At 52.2% G+C, this 20265-nt stretch overlaps 1 protein-coding gene across 7 annotated transcripts in view; it reads left to right on the forward strand.

The window, feature by feature from the left end:
• Nucleotides 1–18672, forward strand: part of LOC139361641 (SH3 domain and tetratricopeptide repeat-containing protein 1-like) — a 46122-nt gene extending 27450 nt beyond the window's left edge. For 3 of the 7 annotated variants that reach the window (XM_071090336.1, XM_071090338.1, XM_071090339.1), the window contains 6 exons: nucleotides 8668–8848; nucleotides 10030–10180; nucleotides 13383–13502; nucleotides 14209–14365; nucleotides 15322–15518; nucleotides 18286–18672. In XM_071090336.1, coding sequence (XP_070946437.1) covers nucleotides 8715–8848; nucleotides 10030–10180; nucleotides 13383–13502; nucleotides 14209–14365; nucleotides 15322–15425 — 666 coding nt within the window. In that variant the 5' untranslated portion in view covers nucleotides 8668–8714 and the 3' untranslated portion in view covers nucleotides 15426–15518; nucleotides 18286–18672. Of the gene's footprint in view, nucleotides 1–925; nucleotides 1115–1865; nucleotides 2093–6603; nucleotides 7280–8667; nucleotides 8849–10029; nucleotides 10181–13382; nucleotides 13503–14208; nucleotides 14366–15321; nucleotides 15519–18285 lie in introns of those variants that run through there. The other 4 variants (XM_071090337.1, XM_071090340.1, XM_071090334.1 and 1 more) reach the window with 4 other exon arrangements.
• Nucleotides 18673–20265: the final 1593 nt, after the last annotated feature.

A 20265-nucleotide genomic window follows, 5' to 3' on the forward strand; every position in this document is an offset into this window, starting at 1 on the left:
CTCTGTGTTAGGGAAAGCATTGTTAAGGGTCACAGCGTTAGTGGATCTGGCTGGAAAGAGGAGGGGAACTCACTGTTACAGGTTATACTGAATACCTTTTCAGTCACTAAATGCTTTTTATGATATGTTTTTCAGGATTTCAGTGTTGCATGATTTCTCTGTGTTTAGCACAGGAAATTTAACATCAGCAAAAAAGAATGCTCTTTTTTTTTTTTTTCTTTGAGATGGAGTTTTGCTCTTGTCACCCAGGCTGGAGTGCAGTGGCATGATCTCAGCTCACTGCAACCTCAGCCTCCTGAGTTCAAGCTATTTTCCTGCCTCAGCCTCCCAAGTAGCTGGGATTACAGGTGCCCGCCAGCATGCCCGGCTAATTTTTGTATTTTTAGTACAGATGGGGCTTCGCCATATTGGCCAGGCTGTTCTTGAACTTCTGAGCTCAGGTGATCCTCCTGCCTCGGCTTCCCAAATTGCTGGAATTACAGGAATAAGCCGACACGCCTGGCCTTGAATGTTCTTTCTATGGGAATCTACAAAAGCCAGCTTTTGAGCCTAGTGGCAGAAAACTCTTCTTCATTGTTGAGCTGTGCTGTGAGCTTGGAGGGCTTCAAGCCCAGCTGAAAAATCTGTAGTATTTTCTGTCAGTTGGCTGTCTTGGAGAACTTAGTGAGCACTGGGCTGGAGCGATACTGTCAGAGTTCATGAGCTGTTTGAGGCTCTCAAAGCCTAGACACTGGGGTTGCCCAAATACATTGGCTGGACTCACTATTTCTCTCGGGAGTTGGGGGGGTGGAAAATGCTGTGGTCTTAACTCTGCTCTTAATTTGACAGTGCTGTTGTTAATGGTAAGAATGATGTCATGCGTTTGTATTTTGCTTCGTAATTCACAGAGAATTTTAAAATCCATTATCTGATTTTACTCCCTCAGCAGTTCTGTGAAAAAGGCAGAGCAGTTTTCATATCTTCTGTTTTCCCGTGATTCTCTTGTGGCTCACAGAAGCTAAGAGCCTTCACCAAGGTCATAGGGTGAATGAGTCGCAGAGCTGGGAGTAGAGGCTCAGGCTTCTAGTGACCCTGTTTCTTCCTGGATAGCTCGCTCTGGTGGCGCGCTGCTCAGGTAACTGCGCATGCTAGGTTTGGTCTTTTGTAAATTCCTGCCCCATTTTGGGGGAGGTTCTTGGGAGGCTTCTATTCATTTTGGAGCATTTAAGTATCTTGTCCTCTCTCCGTCCTCCCAGATGCATGGGCATTTCTGCAGGCCCCCGGGCTGGCCCTTGTGCGTGGGGGTGTCTCCTGCCTCCACGTTGCTTGCATGCCCCCTTCTGAAGGTGCTCTTCCCCGCATGGAGCCCCCTCGTGCCTGCCTCCACACTGCAGGCTGTTCGGTAAATGTTACTGACTCAGCATCGTTGTTTTCTAGAAATGGGACGGGGTATGGATGCCAAGTTCGTTTGTGTGTGAAGGCTGCGATGGTATCATCTTGCCTTCCCCATGTGTGCTCCTTGAGGGTGTCGCTGTGCTGCGGTCATCTGTGTTCCCTAGGGTGCCTCCCTTGGAGTCCCAGCCGTAGCAGACATGAAGTCAGTGCTCATGGTCTAAATAAGAGGAAGGCCAACAGAGCCATTAAATCTGGAAAATGACAAGTGAGGGAAAGGAATTTTTATTGAAGGTATGTGAAAAAGAAATCTTTTTAGGAAAGTTGACCTGTTTCTCAGCTGGAGCTGAATATTAGCTTAGAAAAGCAGCCGTGTGCCCAGAGGGCTTTGGAATTTCAGTTTGGACAGATGAATTTAATTTGTTGTTGTATTACCCTTTGGGGTTTTATTAGACCTTTCTCCCAAATGGAATAGTTTTTTCTCTAAAAGTCACACTTCCTTTTTGAGAAGTGTAACACTAATTGTATGGGATGGTCTCCCAAAAGATTACCTGCCAGGAACCAAACACACTGCCTCAGACTCATAGCCCCTGGTTTCTGCCTGTGCAGCTGCAGGGGAGAGATGCACGCTCGAGCTGAAATCAAGACGCATGTCTGCATCTTCTCTTTCTTGACTCTGTTTCGTCTCTGAGCTGGCCTGCCTTCAACGTCTAGGAGCTTGGTGGGTGTAGACACATTACGGTATGGAGGAGGGATATGGTGTTGCAACAGCCAGGAGACTCACTGAAGTTTCTGTTCTCTTCCTGCTCACTGCTCTGACTTTGTACAAGTCGCATTTGTAGGGCTGTGCACAGTGGCTTACACCTGTAATCCCAGCACTTTGGGAGGCCGACCTGGGAGGATCTCTTGAGCCCAGAGTTCGGAACCAGTCTGGGCAACATGGTGAAACCCCATCCCTACAAAAAATAAAAATTAAAAAATTAGCCAGATGTGGTGGCTCATGCCTGTAATCCCAGCTACTGTGGAGAGGCTGAGGTGCGAGAATCACTTGAGCCCGGGAAGTCGAGGCTGCAGTGAAACATCATCACGCCACTGCACTCCAGCCTGGTCAGAGCAAGACCCTGTCTCAAAAAAAAAGAAACCAAAACAAACAAACAAACAGAAACTCATTTGTAATAGTGGCAGTAGTTAACTTTTGAAAGTTTGGAGAAAAGTTCCTAAATAACCTGTGACCATGGACAACTTACTTAGCCTTTCTATGCCTCAGTTTCCTCATCTATGAAAAATGAGAGAATATGGTACTGATCTTACTGGATTTCAATGAGAACTCAGCGAGATCAAACTCAGAGCCTGGCACCTCGTGAGTGCACACTCAATGTTCTTATTTCAACATTTTAGAGGAAAAAGAATGCTAATGGGTCATTATGGCTAAACATAGTCTATCACTGGTGTTACTTATGGTATTGGAAGGAACTTGAATTCTATATAGATAGTGTGATGGAGAAAGTATTTTGGGGATTGGCAGCATTTATTCAAAGGACAAAGGACGTGTCTGTCCTGTGTGGAGAGCCGTTTCCGCTTGTTTCTTTAAATGCTATGGGAAAAGCAGTTGGCCCTGTGCTCTCTGCCGGACAGCTTCAGTCTCCATGTATTGATTTGGCCAGTTGTCGCTCGCTGTCATCATGGCAGCAGCAGTTGAAGGGACAGCTTGTCTTGATTTGCATTTTTGGGTGTTTGTGCTACTTATAGACAATTAAGACATGGAAGCCTGTTTATGGCAAGCTGGCAAATTCAGGAAAACACGGAAAAACCTGTTAGGACAGTTTGCACGTGTGCGGGCACAGAGCAGCCAAATAAACACACACGTTTTCCTGTATTTTAAAAACCCTCTGGAAAAAAAAAAAAAAAGACATTAAACCATTGCCCAGATGGCTTATAGAGCTAGAGCTTTCTCCTTGAAGTACATGAGTATGGCTGTCAGACATCTGAAACCCAAAGCCATCTTAAAACATCACCATCATTTTGATGCTACCCCTACCCGCCGTGTTTTTCCATTTGTAAGGTACAAGGATCCAGGAAGGAAAGTATCAGCTTACAAAGGCTTTTGTTACAATTCATCGTTCATGTTCTTTCTTTTGGTATCTTATTCTCTGTTTACATTTTATTTTTATTTTTACTTTTTTTGAGACAGAGTCTTGCTCTGTCACCCAGGCTGGAGTGCAGTGGCGCGACCTCGGCTCGCTCCAACCTCTGCCTCCCAGGTTCAAGTGATTCTTGTGCCTCAGCTTCCTGAGTAACTGGGATTACAGGTGTGTGCCACCACGTCCAGCTAATTTTTATGTTTTTAGTAGAGACAGTTTCGCCGTATTGGTCAGGCTGATCTTGAACTCCTGAACTCAGGTGATCCACCTGCCTCAGTCTCCCAAAGAGCTGAGATTACAGGTGTGAGCCACCGCGCCCGGCCGCTGTTTCCATTTTGTAACGCTAGCATCATCCCAGTGTAGGGTGGCTAGGGGTATTGTTCTTTCCTACTTTCTGGTGTATTTCCTCTACTGCATTGATCACTCTTGAACATGCTTTTTGGTTGTCTGTCTCTACCTACAAAACTATATGTTCCCTGGTATATCACCAGTGCCTGACACGTAGATAGTCAATATTTGTTGAATGAATGAATGAATGAATGAATGGGCTGAAAGAACCTTCTTCTTCTTTCTTCTGTCACTTCACACCAAATGCTTTTGGAAAATGCTATGTGAACAGGGATCGTAAGCAGGAGAGGTTACACAGATTGCTGTGGGATAGGCCATCATCCTCAGATACTTGTCTGGAAGGAGGTGGAGTACTTGAGTAGAAATGATACAAGACAACTTCTTCAGGAAATCAGCCAAGTGTCACAGCTTTTCACATAGGCGTGTGATGTTTGCGTATGTATGTATGAAGAGCTGTCGTGGCCTAGAATCACGGGCCTTTAGATCCCTTGTACAGATAGAAAAGTAAAGGCCGAGGCCCAGGAATGCTGCAGGCCACTGAGGTAGAGTCCCTGTCTGCCCTTCTCAGTGCCCAGTCACTTCTCACTGCACTCCCCTCTTTATTGCTAAAGCCACTTTCCCTGGCTCTGAATGTGTAACCACGAGGGAGAAAATGTACTCCAGGCTCACAGTTTGTGGAGAAAAAGCCCAGCAGCTGAAAATCATGTTCACAAAGTTTGTACCTAGAAAAAGTGGCCATTTCTATAGTGTCTTTAAATTTCCTTGTTTCTCATACATTTTATAAACAAGACAGTAGAAGGAGATTTGGGAACAGCAACTTTAGAACAAGGGGGAAAAAAATCAAACCTAGAACATTCCAGTTTCAGTTTTCTTCTCAGTTTAGGGCTGAGGCACTTTAGCTTCCTGTCTAAGGGATCACTCAAATCTGATTAGAAGCCATTGTGGGCTGGTAATTATCCGTAATTTTAGGAAGACAGATGCAGCACCAACTCTGTTCTCTAATAGCAGGCTTATTAATTTTATATTTGCATGGCAGGAGAATCAGATGGGGAGGTGGGATAAGCGTTCAGATGCTTGGTCATTGATAGCTTTTTACTTCCACGTATCACATGGGGATTTGGGACCCGGGAGGCCTGCTGAGAACTGATGATTATCTGTCCCTTAACCAGCTGGGTTCTTTTTCATCCTGAGCTCAGGAAGATTGCTCCTACTGCAGCCAGGGAAGACAGGTGGTTGACTGGTTAGAAATCAGGGCAGGTTATTTTCTCTACCTGCAGTTCCGTGTTGCAAAGCAGAGCTATCAAAAAGTTGTCTTCTCTATTGTATTTCAAATCTGGGTGTTTAAAAAATTGTGTAAGCAAATTAAGCATTTCTTTAATGGTAGTTATTGTGTTCTTGATGCGAATGAGAGGTGCATTCCCTTGTAAAATCCCTGGGACTTTGTAGGAGGACGTGAGCCTTAGAACTGAAGTTGGTTTTCTAGATGATCATGTAGACATGATGCTGAGCACCAGACAAAGATGTTGATTGAAGCGATTTAAAAAAACTTTCTGAGTTCAGATTTCACACCAATATTTAGAAAATCAGCAAAGGAACTTGGAGGAATGTTCTCAGGCATCCAGTTCAGCCTCCTACCCACATTGTCATAAAATCCGAGTGTGTGTACAGGGAGGTGCATTCCTTTCTGTTCTCATCACAGAGCCTTCCCTGGCTCTGCACCTGCCTGTCATGCGCGTCCGTGTGAAGAGACCACCAAACAGGCTTTGTGTGAGCAATAAAGCATTTTAATCACCTGGGTGCAGGCGGGCTGAGTCCTAAAAGAGAGTCAGTGAAGGGAGATAAGGGTGGGGCCATTTTATAGGATTTGGGTAGGTAAAGGAAAATTACAGTCAAAGGTGGGTTGTTCTCTGGTGGGCAGGAGTGGGGGTCACAAGGTGCTCAGTGTGGGAGCTTTTTGAGCCAGGATGAGCCTGGAAAAGGAATTTCACAAGATAATATCACTTAAGGCAAGAACCTGCCATTTTCACTTCTTTTGTGGTGGAATGTCATCAGTTAAGGCGGGGAAGGGCATTTGCACTTCTTTTGTGATTCTTCAGTTACTTCAGGCCATCTGGGCATATACGTGCAAGTCACAGGGGATGCGATGGCTTGGCTTGGGCTCAGAAGCCTGACATTGCCCTCTTCCCTACCTTCCCTAGCTTTTCCCTCCTGTGCGGTTCTCTCACAAAGTGAATGGCGTCAGCCACAGCTTCTCTGCAGCTGCATCAGACTGTGGTGACAGGAGTGGTGGCTGCTGCAGGGCCTGCTGTCCCCACGGAGCCCAGTCTTGCTTGCCGCTACAACCTGGTCACCATTTTGCCCCGAAAGTATGTAATTCTACAGAATGAGAGCCCACATGCTGGGGATGGAGGCGTCTTTATCACGGTGCTCTGCATATTTTAATCTTGGGTGGAAAGTGTGGAAAAGTATGTGATACCTGTGGTTGGATGTCAGAAGGACGTTGTGAACTTGATGTGGACTGAGGATGTTAAGGTGCAACAGGCACCCCGGCTTCATTAAATGAGACTTCCCCATCTCCCTGCCAGGCACGCGCAGGTGTATGGCCACGTCTTATGTGTTATCCTTATCTAGAGTGCGCCTTGTCGTCATGCTTAACATTACATGATGATATTCTGCCTCATAGAGTAGGTCCCAAACCGCATTCAACACAGAAATGTACTCTTACTATTACACATAGAAAATGCTTTCATATACCAAGTGGGAGAGCAGTCCTAAAATCTGGGCTGGAATCGCAGAAGGAAGGCATTGGAAAGCAACAGATTCCCTAGTCCAAAGCTGGTTTTTGATGAACCTAGAAACAGGACCAAGAGAAGTGAATTTGCCTAAGGCCCTGACAGTGTCTCACGGTAGCATCTGAACCTAGCAGTTTCTTGACCTATTTCTTTAAATGATTAGTCATGCTTCCTCTGATTCCTATATAAACATTCATTTATATAATGTTCATTCTTCATTCATTCTTTTATATTCATTTATATAATGTTCCTCATTCATTCTTTTGTTTCAGTGAATTATTGCAGTGCTACCACGAAACAGTATTTGAGTCAAAATGTGGCAGTGTTGATCCCTTCCCAAGGATTTTATTTGCACAGTTTTTCAAAGTTGTGCTTACAGTTTCTTGTTGGTTACAAGGTGTCCTTTCAGAAGCCAATTGTGTGGTGTATTTACATTGATTGTTGGAGGTAGTTTGGTTAGAACCTACTTCGAGTGGCTGGCATGGGCCTGGAGGACAGTGACAGCTGCCTGCTTCATGGGCAGAGATGAAGTAATTGCTTCCTGGGAAGTACCATCCTCCTGGCCACACTCTCCAGCCCATTTCGTTTGTGTTGGTTTCCTTGGCATCTGCACGTTTCTGGCTTCATGTGAGTCTCATTTATTTTAGCGTATGACTTCAGGCTGTGGGGAAGAATGGGCATTTAGCACAGAGATGCACAAAAAGGAACAACTGGCTAAATGTGAGTGAAGACATTCTTAGGGGGGTTTCATTTCTTTTATTCTCTAACAGGCAGTCTGGGAAGCAGTCTGGACATGTGGCCTGCACTGTCACAGTTCCTCCTTGCAGGATTGCAGATGTTTGGAGATTATAGTGATAACTGTTATCATTGAGAATGTCATTCTCGCAGGCTCTAATAAGTCAGGATGTATTCAGTGTTAATTTGTTAAAGACAACTGTATTTCTAGCCAAATCCATGTGAGACGTTTCTCCTGGCATTGTTGCTGGTGGGGGAGGGGGGTATTCCCGTGGCTTAGTCTTAGGGAAGCACACGCCTTTGAATACTGCTGAAGCTGAGAGTACCCAAAGCGCACCGGAGTACTTTTGCCATATGGGGTGTTAGTCACTGATACACATCTCAGTCAGACCTGATGGATTCTTGACCCCTTCCTTTTTTAATTTTTTAATTTTTAATTTTAATTTTTGATTTTTAAGAGCACAACCCCTCAGGTGGCCACCATGAATCTCTGGTGTTTTCAGTTGGCTGCAGCCTATTTGCCATCTCTGGTTCAAACATATACAAAGCCTGATGATGCTTCCCTCTGTTGTTCTTCTGCTGTGTGACCTCCGCACCCGTGGGTGCTTGAGAGGACTGTGTATTCAGCTGTTGTTGGGTGGCATGTGTAACAGATGTCCATTTGGCGTACCTGGTTTCCTGTGTTAATCTCCGGAATGTTTCTGGCACTAGAAAATCAGAAACTTTCCACCGTTCCCAGCACCCTGGCTTTGGGAGAGGCCAGTGAGCGTGTGGTTTGGGAGCCTGGTTGCATGAGAGAAGCATGTGTGGGAACGCCATGGCCCGGCTTTGAACCCCATTCCCCCAACATGATGCCGTGTGTGGCAGACATGACGCTTGGCTTTGCTCTCTCAGGGTTCCATCTGCGACAGGGTCTACTTGTGCCCCTGGCCTCATCAGCTTAGGCTGAAGGCGGCCCTGGTCCTGGCCAGAGGGGCTTTGTGAAGCAGAAATAGATGGCCTGGTGCAGGGGCCGAGCCTGGCCAGGACCTCGGCCCTGGGAGTTGTAAAGAAGGCCGGCCTCTACCGTGAGCCTCTGCACCAAGGTGTGCCCATGTGACTGTGTGCTCGGCGTCTGCCCTGGCACGGGTGCATGGCCTGTCTGCGCTCAGTCTCCCCGCCTATGGGGCCCAGGCTCACAGAGGTGTGAAAGCGGCAAGCACGGCGCAGGGGCCTCAGAGCCGAGCCAGCCTCGCTTCGATGCTGGGAGACTAACGTCTTCCATTTTGTCTTCTGCCCAGGCCAGTTGCGGGCCGTTCACCGGCTGTGCTACTTCTATAGCACCGTCATGCCCAGTGAGGCCCAGTGTGTCATCTACCATGAGCTCCAGCTCTCCCTGGCCCGCAAGGTGGCCGACAAAGTGCTGGAGGGGCAGCTCCTGGAGACCATCAGTCAACTCTACCTGTCCCTGGGCACCAAGCGGTAAGGGCTGGTTTTGCAGTGGTGGAGGTGGGGGCGGGCAGGGCAGGGAGGGGGGCACAGGGAAGCTGGCCCAGGACCCCAGCAGCCCCTCTCCTTTTGATCATTTGGTTCCTTGGCATCAGATGTTTTGAGCTGGTGGGCCTGGGGTCGTCCCAGGGCTGCTGCTGGCCCGTGAGTCCCAGCTTGAGCCTCCCTTGTTGGGTCAAAGGTCATCTCAACCCCAGCAGAGGCAGTACGTGCACTCTGGGCTGTTCTTCCTACTATGGTCAGGTGGCTTTTGTCATCTGACCTCTGCCTGCCCCGAATCTTCACTCCTGGCCTTCATCTGTCCCCTTAAATGTGACCACAGCAGCCACCTGTGGCTTCTCTCCCACAGAAGACAGAGCCAGTTGTGTCACCTGCTTCCCTGTGGCAGGGTTTCAAGGTCTCACGTCCCATATGTGTCGTACTCGGCTTCCCCCAAGCATCCTGACCTGGTGGGGTAACCATGGCCCTGGCCACCCCACCCACAGGGCCCAGTGACATTGCTGCAGTCACACCCCCTCGAGTGTCAGACTTACTGAGAGAGCAGGGAAGGAGCCAGATTCCATGGGGACCCGGGAGACTGCCTCCAGTCTTGGTCTCAGGTTCACAGAAGGAAAATGGGCCAGTGTGCTAGAGCCATGCTTCTCAAAGTGTAGTCCCTGGACCCGTAGAACAGCATCCATGTCACCTAGGAGCTTGTGGCAAGTGGGAGTTCTAGGGCCTGCCCCAGGCCTGTGGAGCCGGAAGCTCTGGGGGCAGGGCCAGCAAGCTATAAGGACTGGCCTCCGGGTGACTGTGATGCCTGCACACCTTGAGAATCATCGGCCCAGATAGCCCCTGGACACTAACGGCTCCTGGTGCATCTGGAGAAGACACAGGCCATGTCTGGGAGGCAGGGGAGATGGACTAGCACACTCCTCCTGCCACAGGGCAGCATGATGCTCGATTCCCTCTGAAGGATGTCCCTCATCTTTTCCATGCCATGTGTGTTCACCCTGGCCCTCCCAGCAGCCTGGGAAGAGCAGAACACTGTACACACAAGAGGGCCGTTCCCAGTCCGCACATTCCAGATTCATCTGTCACCAGACCCACGGGAGGAGGCAGACTGGTTCCAGGAGGATGAGAGCCCTTGTTCTGACACCTGTGTCTGATTCCAGGGCCTGCAGATCCGCTCTGGACTACACCAAAGGAAGTCTGGGGATTTTCATTGACCTTCAGAAGGAAGAGAAGGAGGCGCATGCCTGGCTGCAAGCAGGGAAGATCTATTACATCCTGCGGCAGAGCGAGCTGGTGGACCTGTACATCCAGGTGAGTGGCAAGGGATGCAGGAGGACCCCTGTGCTGTTCACTCTCCATCCACCCATCCATTCATCCTTCCATCATCTATTTACCTGCTCATCCTTCCATCCATCCATCCATCATCCATCCATCCATCCATCCATCCATCCTTCCATCATCCATCCATTCACCTGTTCATCTTTCCAAGCATCCATCCATCTATCCATCCATCATCCATCCCTCCATCCATCCATCCATCTATCATCCATCCATCCTTTTATCATCCATCCATTCACCTGTCCATCCACCCATTCACCTATTCGTCCATCTATTCACCTGTTTGTCCATCCATCCATCCTTCCATCTATCTTTCCATCATCCATCCAACTGTTCATCCTTCTATCCATCCATCCATCCATCATTCTTCTGTTCACCTGTTCGTCCATCCATTCACCTGTTCGTCCATCCTTCCATCCATCTTTCCATTATCCATCCAACCATCTTCCATCCATCCATGATCCGTCCATTCACCTATCCATCCATCCCTCCATCCATTCTTCCATCCTTCCATCATCCATTCACCTGTTCATTCTTCCATCCATCAGTTCATCCATCATCCATCCATCCATCTATCATCCATCCATCATCCATTCACCTGTTCATTCTTCCATCCATCCATTCATCCATCATCCATCCATCCATCTATCATCCATCCATCCTTCCATCATTCATCCACTCGTCTGCTCATCCTTCCATCCAGCCATCCATCCTTCCTTTAGCATCCATCCATTCACCTGTTCATCCTTCCATTCACCTGTTCATCCTTCCATTCACCTGTTCATCCTTCCATCCATCCATCCATCCATCCATCCATCCATCCATCCATCCATCCGTCCATCCATCATTCATCCATTTTTTATCATCCCTTCATTCAGCCACCATCCATCCACCTGTTCGTCCATTCATCCATCCATCCTTCCATCATCCATCATTCATCCCTCCATCCATTTATCCATTCATTGATATATCCATCCATCCATCTATCATCCATCTATCCTTCTATCATCCATCACACTCACCTCCTGTTCATCCTTCCATCCATCCGTTTATCCATTCATTCATCCATCCATCCTCCCATCATCCATCCATCTTTCCATCATCCATCCTTCCATCATCCATCCATTCATCTGTTCATTCTTCCATCCATCCATCCATCATCCATCCATCCATCCATTTATCCATTCATCCATCCATCATCCATCCAGCCATCATCCATCCATCTGTCCATTCATCCATCCATCCTTTTATCATCCATCCTTTTATCATCCATCCATTCATCATCCATCCATTCACCCGTCTATCCATCCATTCACCTGTTGATCCATCCATCCGTCCATTCATCCTTCCACCAACCATCCATTCACCTGTTCATCCTTCCATCCTTCCATCCATCGACCTGTTCATCTTTTCATCCATCCACCTGTTCATCCTTCCATCCGTCCAACTGTTCATCCTTCCATCCATCCACCTGTTCATCCTTCCATCCATCCACCATTCATCCATCCGTCATTCATCCATCCATCACACTCACCTCCTGTTCATCCTTCCATCCATCCATCATTCATCCATCTATCCATTTATCCATTCATCCATCCATCCTTCCATCATCCATCCATTCATCTGTTCATCCTTCCATCCATCCATCATCCATCCATCCATCTATCCATCATCCATCCATCCATCATCTGTCTATCTGTCCATTCATCCATGTGTCCATCCATCTGTCCATTCATCCATCCATCATTCTTCCATCCTTTTATCCATCCATTCACCCGTCTATCCATCCATTCACCTGTTCATCCATCCATCTGTCCATTCATCCTTCATTCATCCATCCATTCACCTGTTTATCCTTCCATCCATCCATCATCCATCCACATATCCATTTATCCATTCATCCATCCATCCATCATCCAACCATGCTTCCATTATCCATCCATGCTTCCATCATCCATCATCCATCCATCCACCTGTTCGTCCTTCCATCCATGCATCATCCATCCACCCATCCATCCATCCATCCATCCATCCATCATTCATCCATCCACCCACTAATCTACCTATTAATCCATCCCTCCATTCATCTATCTGTCCATTGGTTTATCCATACATTCGTCTATCCACCATCTAGCCATCAATATGCACATACATCATCTACCCTCCACCCATCCATGCATTATCTACCCACCCATACATACATGCAGACATACACACATCATTCCACCCACCCACCCATCCATCCATCCATCCATCCATCCATCCACCCACCCACCCATCCGTCCATCCATCCATTCATCCGTCCATCCATCCATCCATCCATCCATCCATCCATCCATCCCAAAATTAATCTATCCACACACCCATCCATCCATCCATGTGTCTACATCTCCTCATCCATTCATCCATCCATCCACTCATTCCTAAGCCACTGCTGAGCACCTGTTGTGTGCCTTTTCCCTCCCTCCAACTGGTTCCTGCACATCCTCCCCCAGTGGCCAGCATCTTCTCCCTGAGGGCAGAGGCGCGGCCCCTCACAGTGCCCAGCACCTGCTGGTGTACAGCACATGCTCAAATAATGTGACCACTCAGTTAACATACAGAAGAACTTGCTCCAAGCGACACGTGGCACATCTCCTGACAAAATGAATCTATCATAGTGGCTGTTTTCAGAGGCTTTCCCAAACACAGTGTGATCTGGAACAAATTGTGAAGCCCACAAGCCTGGTGAAGCTTTCATGATTGAGCACCTGCTATATACCTCCTTGAGCTGAGGAGAGGGATCAAGAGCTCATGGCCAAGAGGGGACCAGGCCCACCCACAAACACTGTTGATGTGGCAGGGATGTGGCAACCCAGAAAGGAGCCAGGGGATGGGCTCCCAGCAGTCTGGGGGCCACGGAGACTGGTTTGAGTGCAGGGGAAGTGGGCTAGGCCTAGCCCTGGTGGTAGGATTCACAGGTGTCGGGCTCCTGGGCTGCAGCTGCTCAGTCACCTCCTGGCACTCAGGTGCATCAGTTCATTGTCCTCATGCCAGTGGTGGGGGCAGCCCTAATGCACAGGGTCTGCAAAATGCTCAGGTGTACCTGTAGTGTGTGAGAGGAAGGAGGCTTGCAAAGGTGGGCGTGGCCACCTCGCCAGATTTGGGTCTTGAGGGAACTTCTGTCTCCTTTCAGGTGGCACAGAATGTGATCCTGTACACAGGCGACCCCAACCTGGGGCTGGAGCTGTTTGAGGCAGCTGGAATCATCTTCAATGGGGCCTGGGAGCGGGAGAAAGCCGTGTCCTTCTACCGGGTGAGCTGGCCTGTGGGCTGATGTGGGTGGGCCTCAGGGGAGCACCTGGAGGGCTGAGGCACAGGTGTGGCAGGGCAGAGGCCTCCCACCTGGAGGCGGGGCCACCCATGCAAATGCTTAGTTTCCAAGTGGTCACACCGGGAATGATATTGACCATGCCCCTGCCCGGGACAAACGTTTGGGGCCTGGATGTGACAATGGCTCTACCCTTGTACCTGATGATCTCAAGCAACCATGAGCTGGAAGTTCTGTCCCCATCTTCCAGATGAGGAAACTGAGGCTCAGAGAGGCACAGGGACATGTCAAAGGACACACAGCATGTCAGTGGGAGGCCCAGGTCTGCTTGCACCCCGAAGTGGGACGGCTTCTCCCTTCCTCTGAGCTCACGGTGTGGCTCAGCCCTGGGCACAGATAAATGTGGTGTTTTCAGAGCAGAGAGGAGTGCTGGCTCCCCCCAGTCAGACCCCTGGTGCCCAGGTGGGAAAGGCTGGTCTGAGGCTGCTGGGTGTAGCTGGATGGGCCTCAGGTGACTCTTCAGCCCCCAACTTGGGTGTCTGAACTGTGTGTTATCCCAGAGCACAGAGCTGTGTGGAGGTGCAGGGGTAGCTGGGGCGTGGGAAGCTCCAAGCACATGTTTGAGCTCTGAGGAGGGCGCTGGGCAAGGTGGGTGCTGCAGGAAACCTGACCCCACCTCCCTGTGTGGTAGGACCGGGTCCTGGCCCTGGCAGTGACTACGGGCAACTGCAAGGCGGAGCTGCAGCTACAGCTGTGCAACAAGCTGGTGGCACTCCTGGCCACACTGGAGAAGCCCCAGGAGGGCTTGGAGTTTGCCTACATGGCCCTAGCACTCAGCATCACTCTGGGTAAGTCCCCTGAGCCCCCACCCTGCCAGGACCCACACTTTGCCAGAGCCCAGCCTCCAGGTCTGCAGGGCAGGAGCTGAAACAGCGGCTGGATTTTCCTGGTCTCCTGTCCAGGCAGGCAGATCTGCCCAACTGGCTTCCCTGTCTGGCTGTGGGGCACGGCCTGAGGTCTCTCAGGCAGTGTAGAGCTCCCTGCCTGACTGAGCTCTGTTTCCTCTGCCTGTTCCCGCTGCTGACCACAAGGGCCGCCCAGTGTGCCCTCTGCCTTCCAGACATGCCAGGCATCTCGTTGGTCCCTGTATGTGCCAGGCTGAGTGGCACATTCCCTTTCTCTTGTGCCCTTCCCAACCTCATCAACCACACGGCTCTCTGGCTGATAAAATCCCAGTTCCCCTTCCAGCAGTCTGCCCCTTAAGGCTGGGCATCCCCTGGTGCTGTGCCAGGGTCATCTGTCCCCCTCCAGAGACAGGGAACCCTAGGCAGGCCGCATGCCCCAGCACCTTGTGGCCCAGTACACAGTAGGTGTGCAGCTGACTCCCCATAGTAGGGGGCTCTGATTGTGACACACGCAGGAGGAGTCGGATGTCACGTCTGTGGGTTGCCTGGAGCTGGGGTGCCCGGGAGCACCTGGACTGCATGTCTTTTGGGCTCCCCTGGTTAAAACCAGTGAGCAAAGGCAGGTGGCTCTGTGTAGGCACAGAGCTGGGCCATCCAAGTCCGACTTTGCCAAAGCCTCACAGTAGACAGGGGCAGGCCTTATTAGTTCTGCTCTGCAGATGGGAAAGTGAGTCTGGGAACCTGGAAGAGACTGGCCAGAGCTGCCCAGGCGACCGCAGGTGCCTGGAGGCAAGCCGGGTGTGCTGCCTGGGGTCTGCATACCTGCTCCTGAGGGGCCTGTGCCCTCCCTGCCCCAGGGAGCCGCGTCCTCACACCTGCCCCTTTGGCCTGCACCCCAGGGGACCGGCTGAACGAGCACGTGGCCTACCACCGGCTGGCCGCCCTGCACCATCAGCTGGGCCAGGGCAAGCTGGCGGAGCACTTCTACCTCAAGGCCCTGTAGCTCTGCAACTCGCCACTGGAGTTCGACGAGGAGACCCTCTATTACGTGAAGGTGTATCTGGTGCTCGGTGACATCATCTTCTATGACCTGAAGGTGGGTGGGGAGGGGCAGGGCTCGGGGTGTTCCCGGCCCCCTTGGAGTGGGATCTCTACCCAGACCCAGAGGCCTGGGTTCCAGCCTTCCTTAGGAATGGCCCAGTGGCCTCCCTGGAGCTCTGCACGTGGCTGGAGCAACCGGCAATGTTAGCAGATACAACCCAGCTCCCAAGCTGGCCAGGCCCCACCCTCAAGAACTCAGTCTCAGCCAGGGAGGCTGACACATGAGTGGGCAATGGTGGCCTCTGGGTGAAGAAGGGGGATTGTAGTCAGGGGGACCCTCCTGGAGGAGGTGACACCAAAACTGAGTCTTGACAGTCAAGTGTCAAGTTGCATTTAACAAAGAAAACAGGGTCGGGAGAAGGACATTTCGGAGGATGGCGTCATCCTCACATTGAATCCACGTTGCAAGATCCAACCCAAATCCTGGCGCCTCCTCTAGGAAGCCTGCCCAGGGTGCCAGCCTGCACTGAGCAACTCCTTCCTGGAGTCCCGAGACACCTTGAACCTTCACATCACCCAGGAAGGGTGGGGTGGGACCAGTGTCTTACCATCGGGTTCACAGACAGGGAAACCCCAGCTCAGGGCAGGTGCAGTGGGACGGGGCCCCAGCCAGCCAGGCTGAGGCCTTGCTGGGTCGGGTCTGTCTGGAGCGGAGGTGCTGTGCTCCCTCTGCCCCCAGCCCTGCAGGGGTGGAGAGCTGGGACTGTCAGACTCAGACCTGGCATGTCTCCACCCCTCTGCCCAGCAGGCACCACCCCTCCTCAGCATTGCACCGGCACCGCATCAGTGCTCCTTATGGGCTGAGGGGCCAGGGCACTCCAGTCCAGGGACCGAGATCTTGGGGTCCTTAGAACAACATGAGGAGCTGGGGCAGCCCTAAGACCCCGCCCCGTATCCCCCACCGCAGGCCTGGGGCTGCCCGGGAGGCCCCCGCCCAGTGCTGGCGACACCTGGTGGTCAGAAGTGGTCCATGTGGCCTCCCAAGTCCCAGCCAGACAGGGAGGTTCCAAGTGTCAGACCCAGAGGGACGCTACTCACCGCTCAGGGGCTCGCCTGGGACCCAGGGAGACGGGCCTCCCAGAAGAGGCCTTTATCCCTCTTGGTCAAGCCTGCCGCCCACTCCGCCTGTCCAGGAGGAAGGAAAGGGCCAAGTAGTACCTGAGAGGCCAAAGTCCACGGTTGGGGTTGAGGGGCAGAGGCCTCCTTCACCTCCTTCCCATGCACAGCCCTCTGGGCCTCATCGTGACTATGCTGTCAGCGCAGGCCAGCTTCCCACAGGGAGACCCCCTTGGAATTTGCCAAGGGCGGCTGTCTTTCCAAGGCTATACCCTCCTCCTTGTATAGGAGGCTCTGGACCCAGGGCCCAGAGGAGTAGGAGAAAATGCCAGGCTGCATGGGGCCTGGAAGGCTGGCAGAGAGGCAGGGGTAAATGGGCATCTTTGCCGATTGCCTCTAAAATGGGGTCCCCTTTAGTGTACACGTGAGAATGAGCCCTGGAATAGGGAAGATTAGGTGTGTCCTGGCTCAGCCTGCCACTCACTAGCTGTTGCACACACTACAGGCAAATGGAAATGCCCACGCAAATGCACACGGGCACAGGCACGCACACACACAGGTGCACACACGCACACACAGGCATGCACACAGGCACACACACAGGGACACGCACACACAGGCACACAAACACGCACAGACACACACAGAGACATATGCATTGGCTGGCTCCTTCCTGTTTAGTTGGGATGCCCCCACCCCTTCAGGAAGCCTTTGCCTTCCACCCCCGGCTGAGTCTGGGGCCTCCTGGGCCCCCCACAGGCTCCTGGGCTTCCCTCTGCCACAGCCTGGGCCACCCCGTGTGGTCAGTGTTTACTCCCAGGTCCCTCAGACTGGGAGCAAGGACGTTAGGCTCAGCCACGCACCCAGCACAGAGTCCAGTGTTCGGGTGGGCCGGGGGCATTGGATGAGCAGTGGCGGTGACTCGGGGCCTTCTCACGCCCGTGCTCCGTGTGTGGGGTGGGGCAGTGGGGGAATGGACTTGCTGCATCTTGGTCTTTGTCCTTGATCCTGGGAGCCATCTTGAGATGGTAAAGAGGGACAGGCCAGGCATGGGTCTCAGAGAGGTTCCTTGGGTGACCCCATGTGGAGGAGGCGCCTGGGGAGAAGCCGGGTGGGGGATGGGAGGGTGAAGGAGGAGGTATGGGAGGCGGCATCCCAACCCAGGGATGGTGAGTTTGGGCCAAAGACGCATTGAAAATGGGAGTGGATGTCTGGGGCGTCACACTCCGTCAATATTTCAGGGAACATTGCCAGAGAGGACACCTGTGAGATGGTTTTGTACCTGGCCTGTCCCGTGGAGGGCCTGGAAATGGTCAGCATGGACAGGGGCCAGAGGGGAGCCTGGGTCACTCAACGCTGTGCCCCTGCTGTGGCTAGGAGCCACGGGTCCTGCATGGAACTCTCAGAGCAGGCAGGATCTGTCCTGACCTCAGCCCATGGGGAAAGCAGCCACTGCCTGCGGAGAGGGTGGCACTGGGGCAGGACGGTTGGGGTGAGTGGGGCGTAGGGGCAGTCAGGAAGGCTTCCAGTGGTGTCAGGGTCGTCCCCACATCCTGCAGCTGAGACCACAGCAGTGTAACAGGTTTCGGGGCTCATGGGGTGAGCCAGCATTGGCTGGACATGTGGAATGACCTGGAGAGAGGAATGGCCTCTGGGAAGACGGGCTCCGAGTCCCCCTTTTGCTGAGCATGACCTGTCCCCTTCAGGACCCGTTTGAGTACTACCAGCTGGCACTGGCAGCCGCCGTGGACCTGGGCAACAAGAAGGCACAGCTGAAGATCTACACGCGGCCGGCCACCATTTCCCACAACTTCCTCCTGGACCGTGAGAAATCGCTCCTCTTCTACCAGAAGGCCAGGACCTTTGCCACAGAGCTCAACGTCCGCAGGGTCAACATGCCTCCTCTGCCACTCTGCGGGTGGGCCCCCTGGTTGGCCCCCAGCCACCCTCGCTGAGGACAGCATCCGAGGGAGTGGGTTTTGTGCAAGAAGGATCGTCTCCTCCCTCTCCTGGTGTCTCCCGTGGCTCATTTTCTGGGAAATGGGGCATGAAAGCAGGGTTCAAATAGCAATAAATTTTTCTTTGCAATAACATACCGAAGTCCCCAGGGCATCCTTCCCTGTGTGCTTCCTGGGCTGTGTCTAGGGGCCAGCTCCTTCCCTGGTGGCAGCCCTCTGATCTTGGGGATGAGAAGGACCGTGAGTCCAACAGACCTGGGCCTGGTCACCATGAGCCTCGGTTTCCTCGGTGGCCAGAGGGGAGATGGTGGTGGAACTCTCTGGGCAGCTCCCTGCTCTCCCTGCTCAGAGCTTTTGCTGTAGGTCTCGTGCCGCCCTTGCCTTTAACCTTCAGGCCACTGTGCCCGGATGTGGGGGCTGCTAGTGTCCCTGTTCGCCATTGAAGAAATAGAGGCACAGAGAAGTTAGGTGTCTGGCCCACCGTCACACAGCAGCAGGTGGGGGCAGAGACGCAGAGCCCAGTACACTGACCACCACACCACCCTGCCAGCCTGCAGCCAGGAAGGTGTCCCCCATTAGGACCCAAGGTCAGCTCCTGGACCTCTCTTGTGGTGTCAGGAGAGCCACAGGCCAGTGACGGTGGCCCCGGGGATCCCTCACTCAGTGTCCTCTGCTCCCAGACTTGGTTGGGCTGAGCCTGGCCAGTCCCACCTCTGGCCACTGGTCAGCCCTGTGGGAAGTGAGATGCAGGGATCTCTGCCTGTGTAGATGCTGCTGCCAAGTATTGAAAGCTTTATCTGGGCTGCCCCCAAGCCATCCCCACATACCCCTCCCCTTCCGGTCCCCGGCCCTCATCCCAGTCCCTGGAATCCCAGGTTTTCCTTGTTGGAATCTCTTGGCCTTAGGGAACACAGCTCACACGGTCTCTTTGCCAGTTTACAGCAAGGAAACCGAGGTTCAGAGACTGTGGGTGTCCCACGTGATTCTCACATACAATGCACTCTCCCAGGCCCCTCTTTTAAACACTTTAAATGAGGTGACATTCACATCGCATGCAATGAACTATTTCAACGCGAATAATGTGGTGGCATTTGTGCATTCACAGTCCTGTGCAACCACTCACGCCATCTACTTTCAAAATGTTTTCATCTCCCCAGAAGAAACCTGCCATCCTCACTAAGCTGTTACCCCTCCTTGGTATCCCCCAAGCCCCTCGTTTAATGGAAGGGGAAACTGAGGCCCGGAGAGAGACTTGCCAGTGGGCGGAGCTCTGATCATAAGGAATCAGGCACCCATCTGCTGCTTCAGTCCTGGGTTGGTTTTCCACCCAGCAGAGGCGACAGAGCCAGGAGGTTCTGGGAGCGCCACAGTTGTCACTGGTTCAGTCCTGGGTTGGTTTGCCACCCAGCAGAGGTGACAGAGCCAGGAGGTTCTCGGACCCCATGCTTGCAGCCAGAGCCCTGCCCCGAGCCTCCCCACCTGGGGGCAGCAGAGAGCTTTCCAGAACCGGCCGCGGGACTGGCGGGAAGCAGCGGGTCAGAGCTGCTGACAAACCTCAAGTGGACCCCAGATCGCTGTCTCTGTGGGTGGGGCTTGGGAATTGGAGAGGAGGCCGCATGATTGGAAACGTGAAGACGGCACGGCCTGGCTGGTGGAGCGGGAAGCGCCGTCACGTTGACTGAGGACACAGACCTCCTGCCCGCTGGGCCGGGCCTGCAGCCATTCTTC

This window comes from Macaca nemestrina, unplaced genomic scaffold, assembly GCF_043159975.1.
Source record: "Macaca nemestrina isolate mMacNem1 unplaced genomic scaffold, mMacNem.hap1 Scaffold_80, whole genome shotgun sequence".
Lineage (NCBI taxonomy): Eukaryota > Metazoa > Chordata > Mammalia > Primates > Cercopithecidae > Macaca > Macaca nemestrina.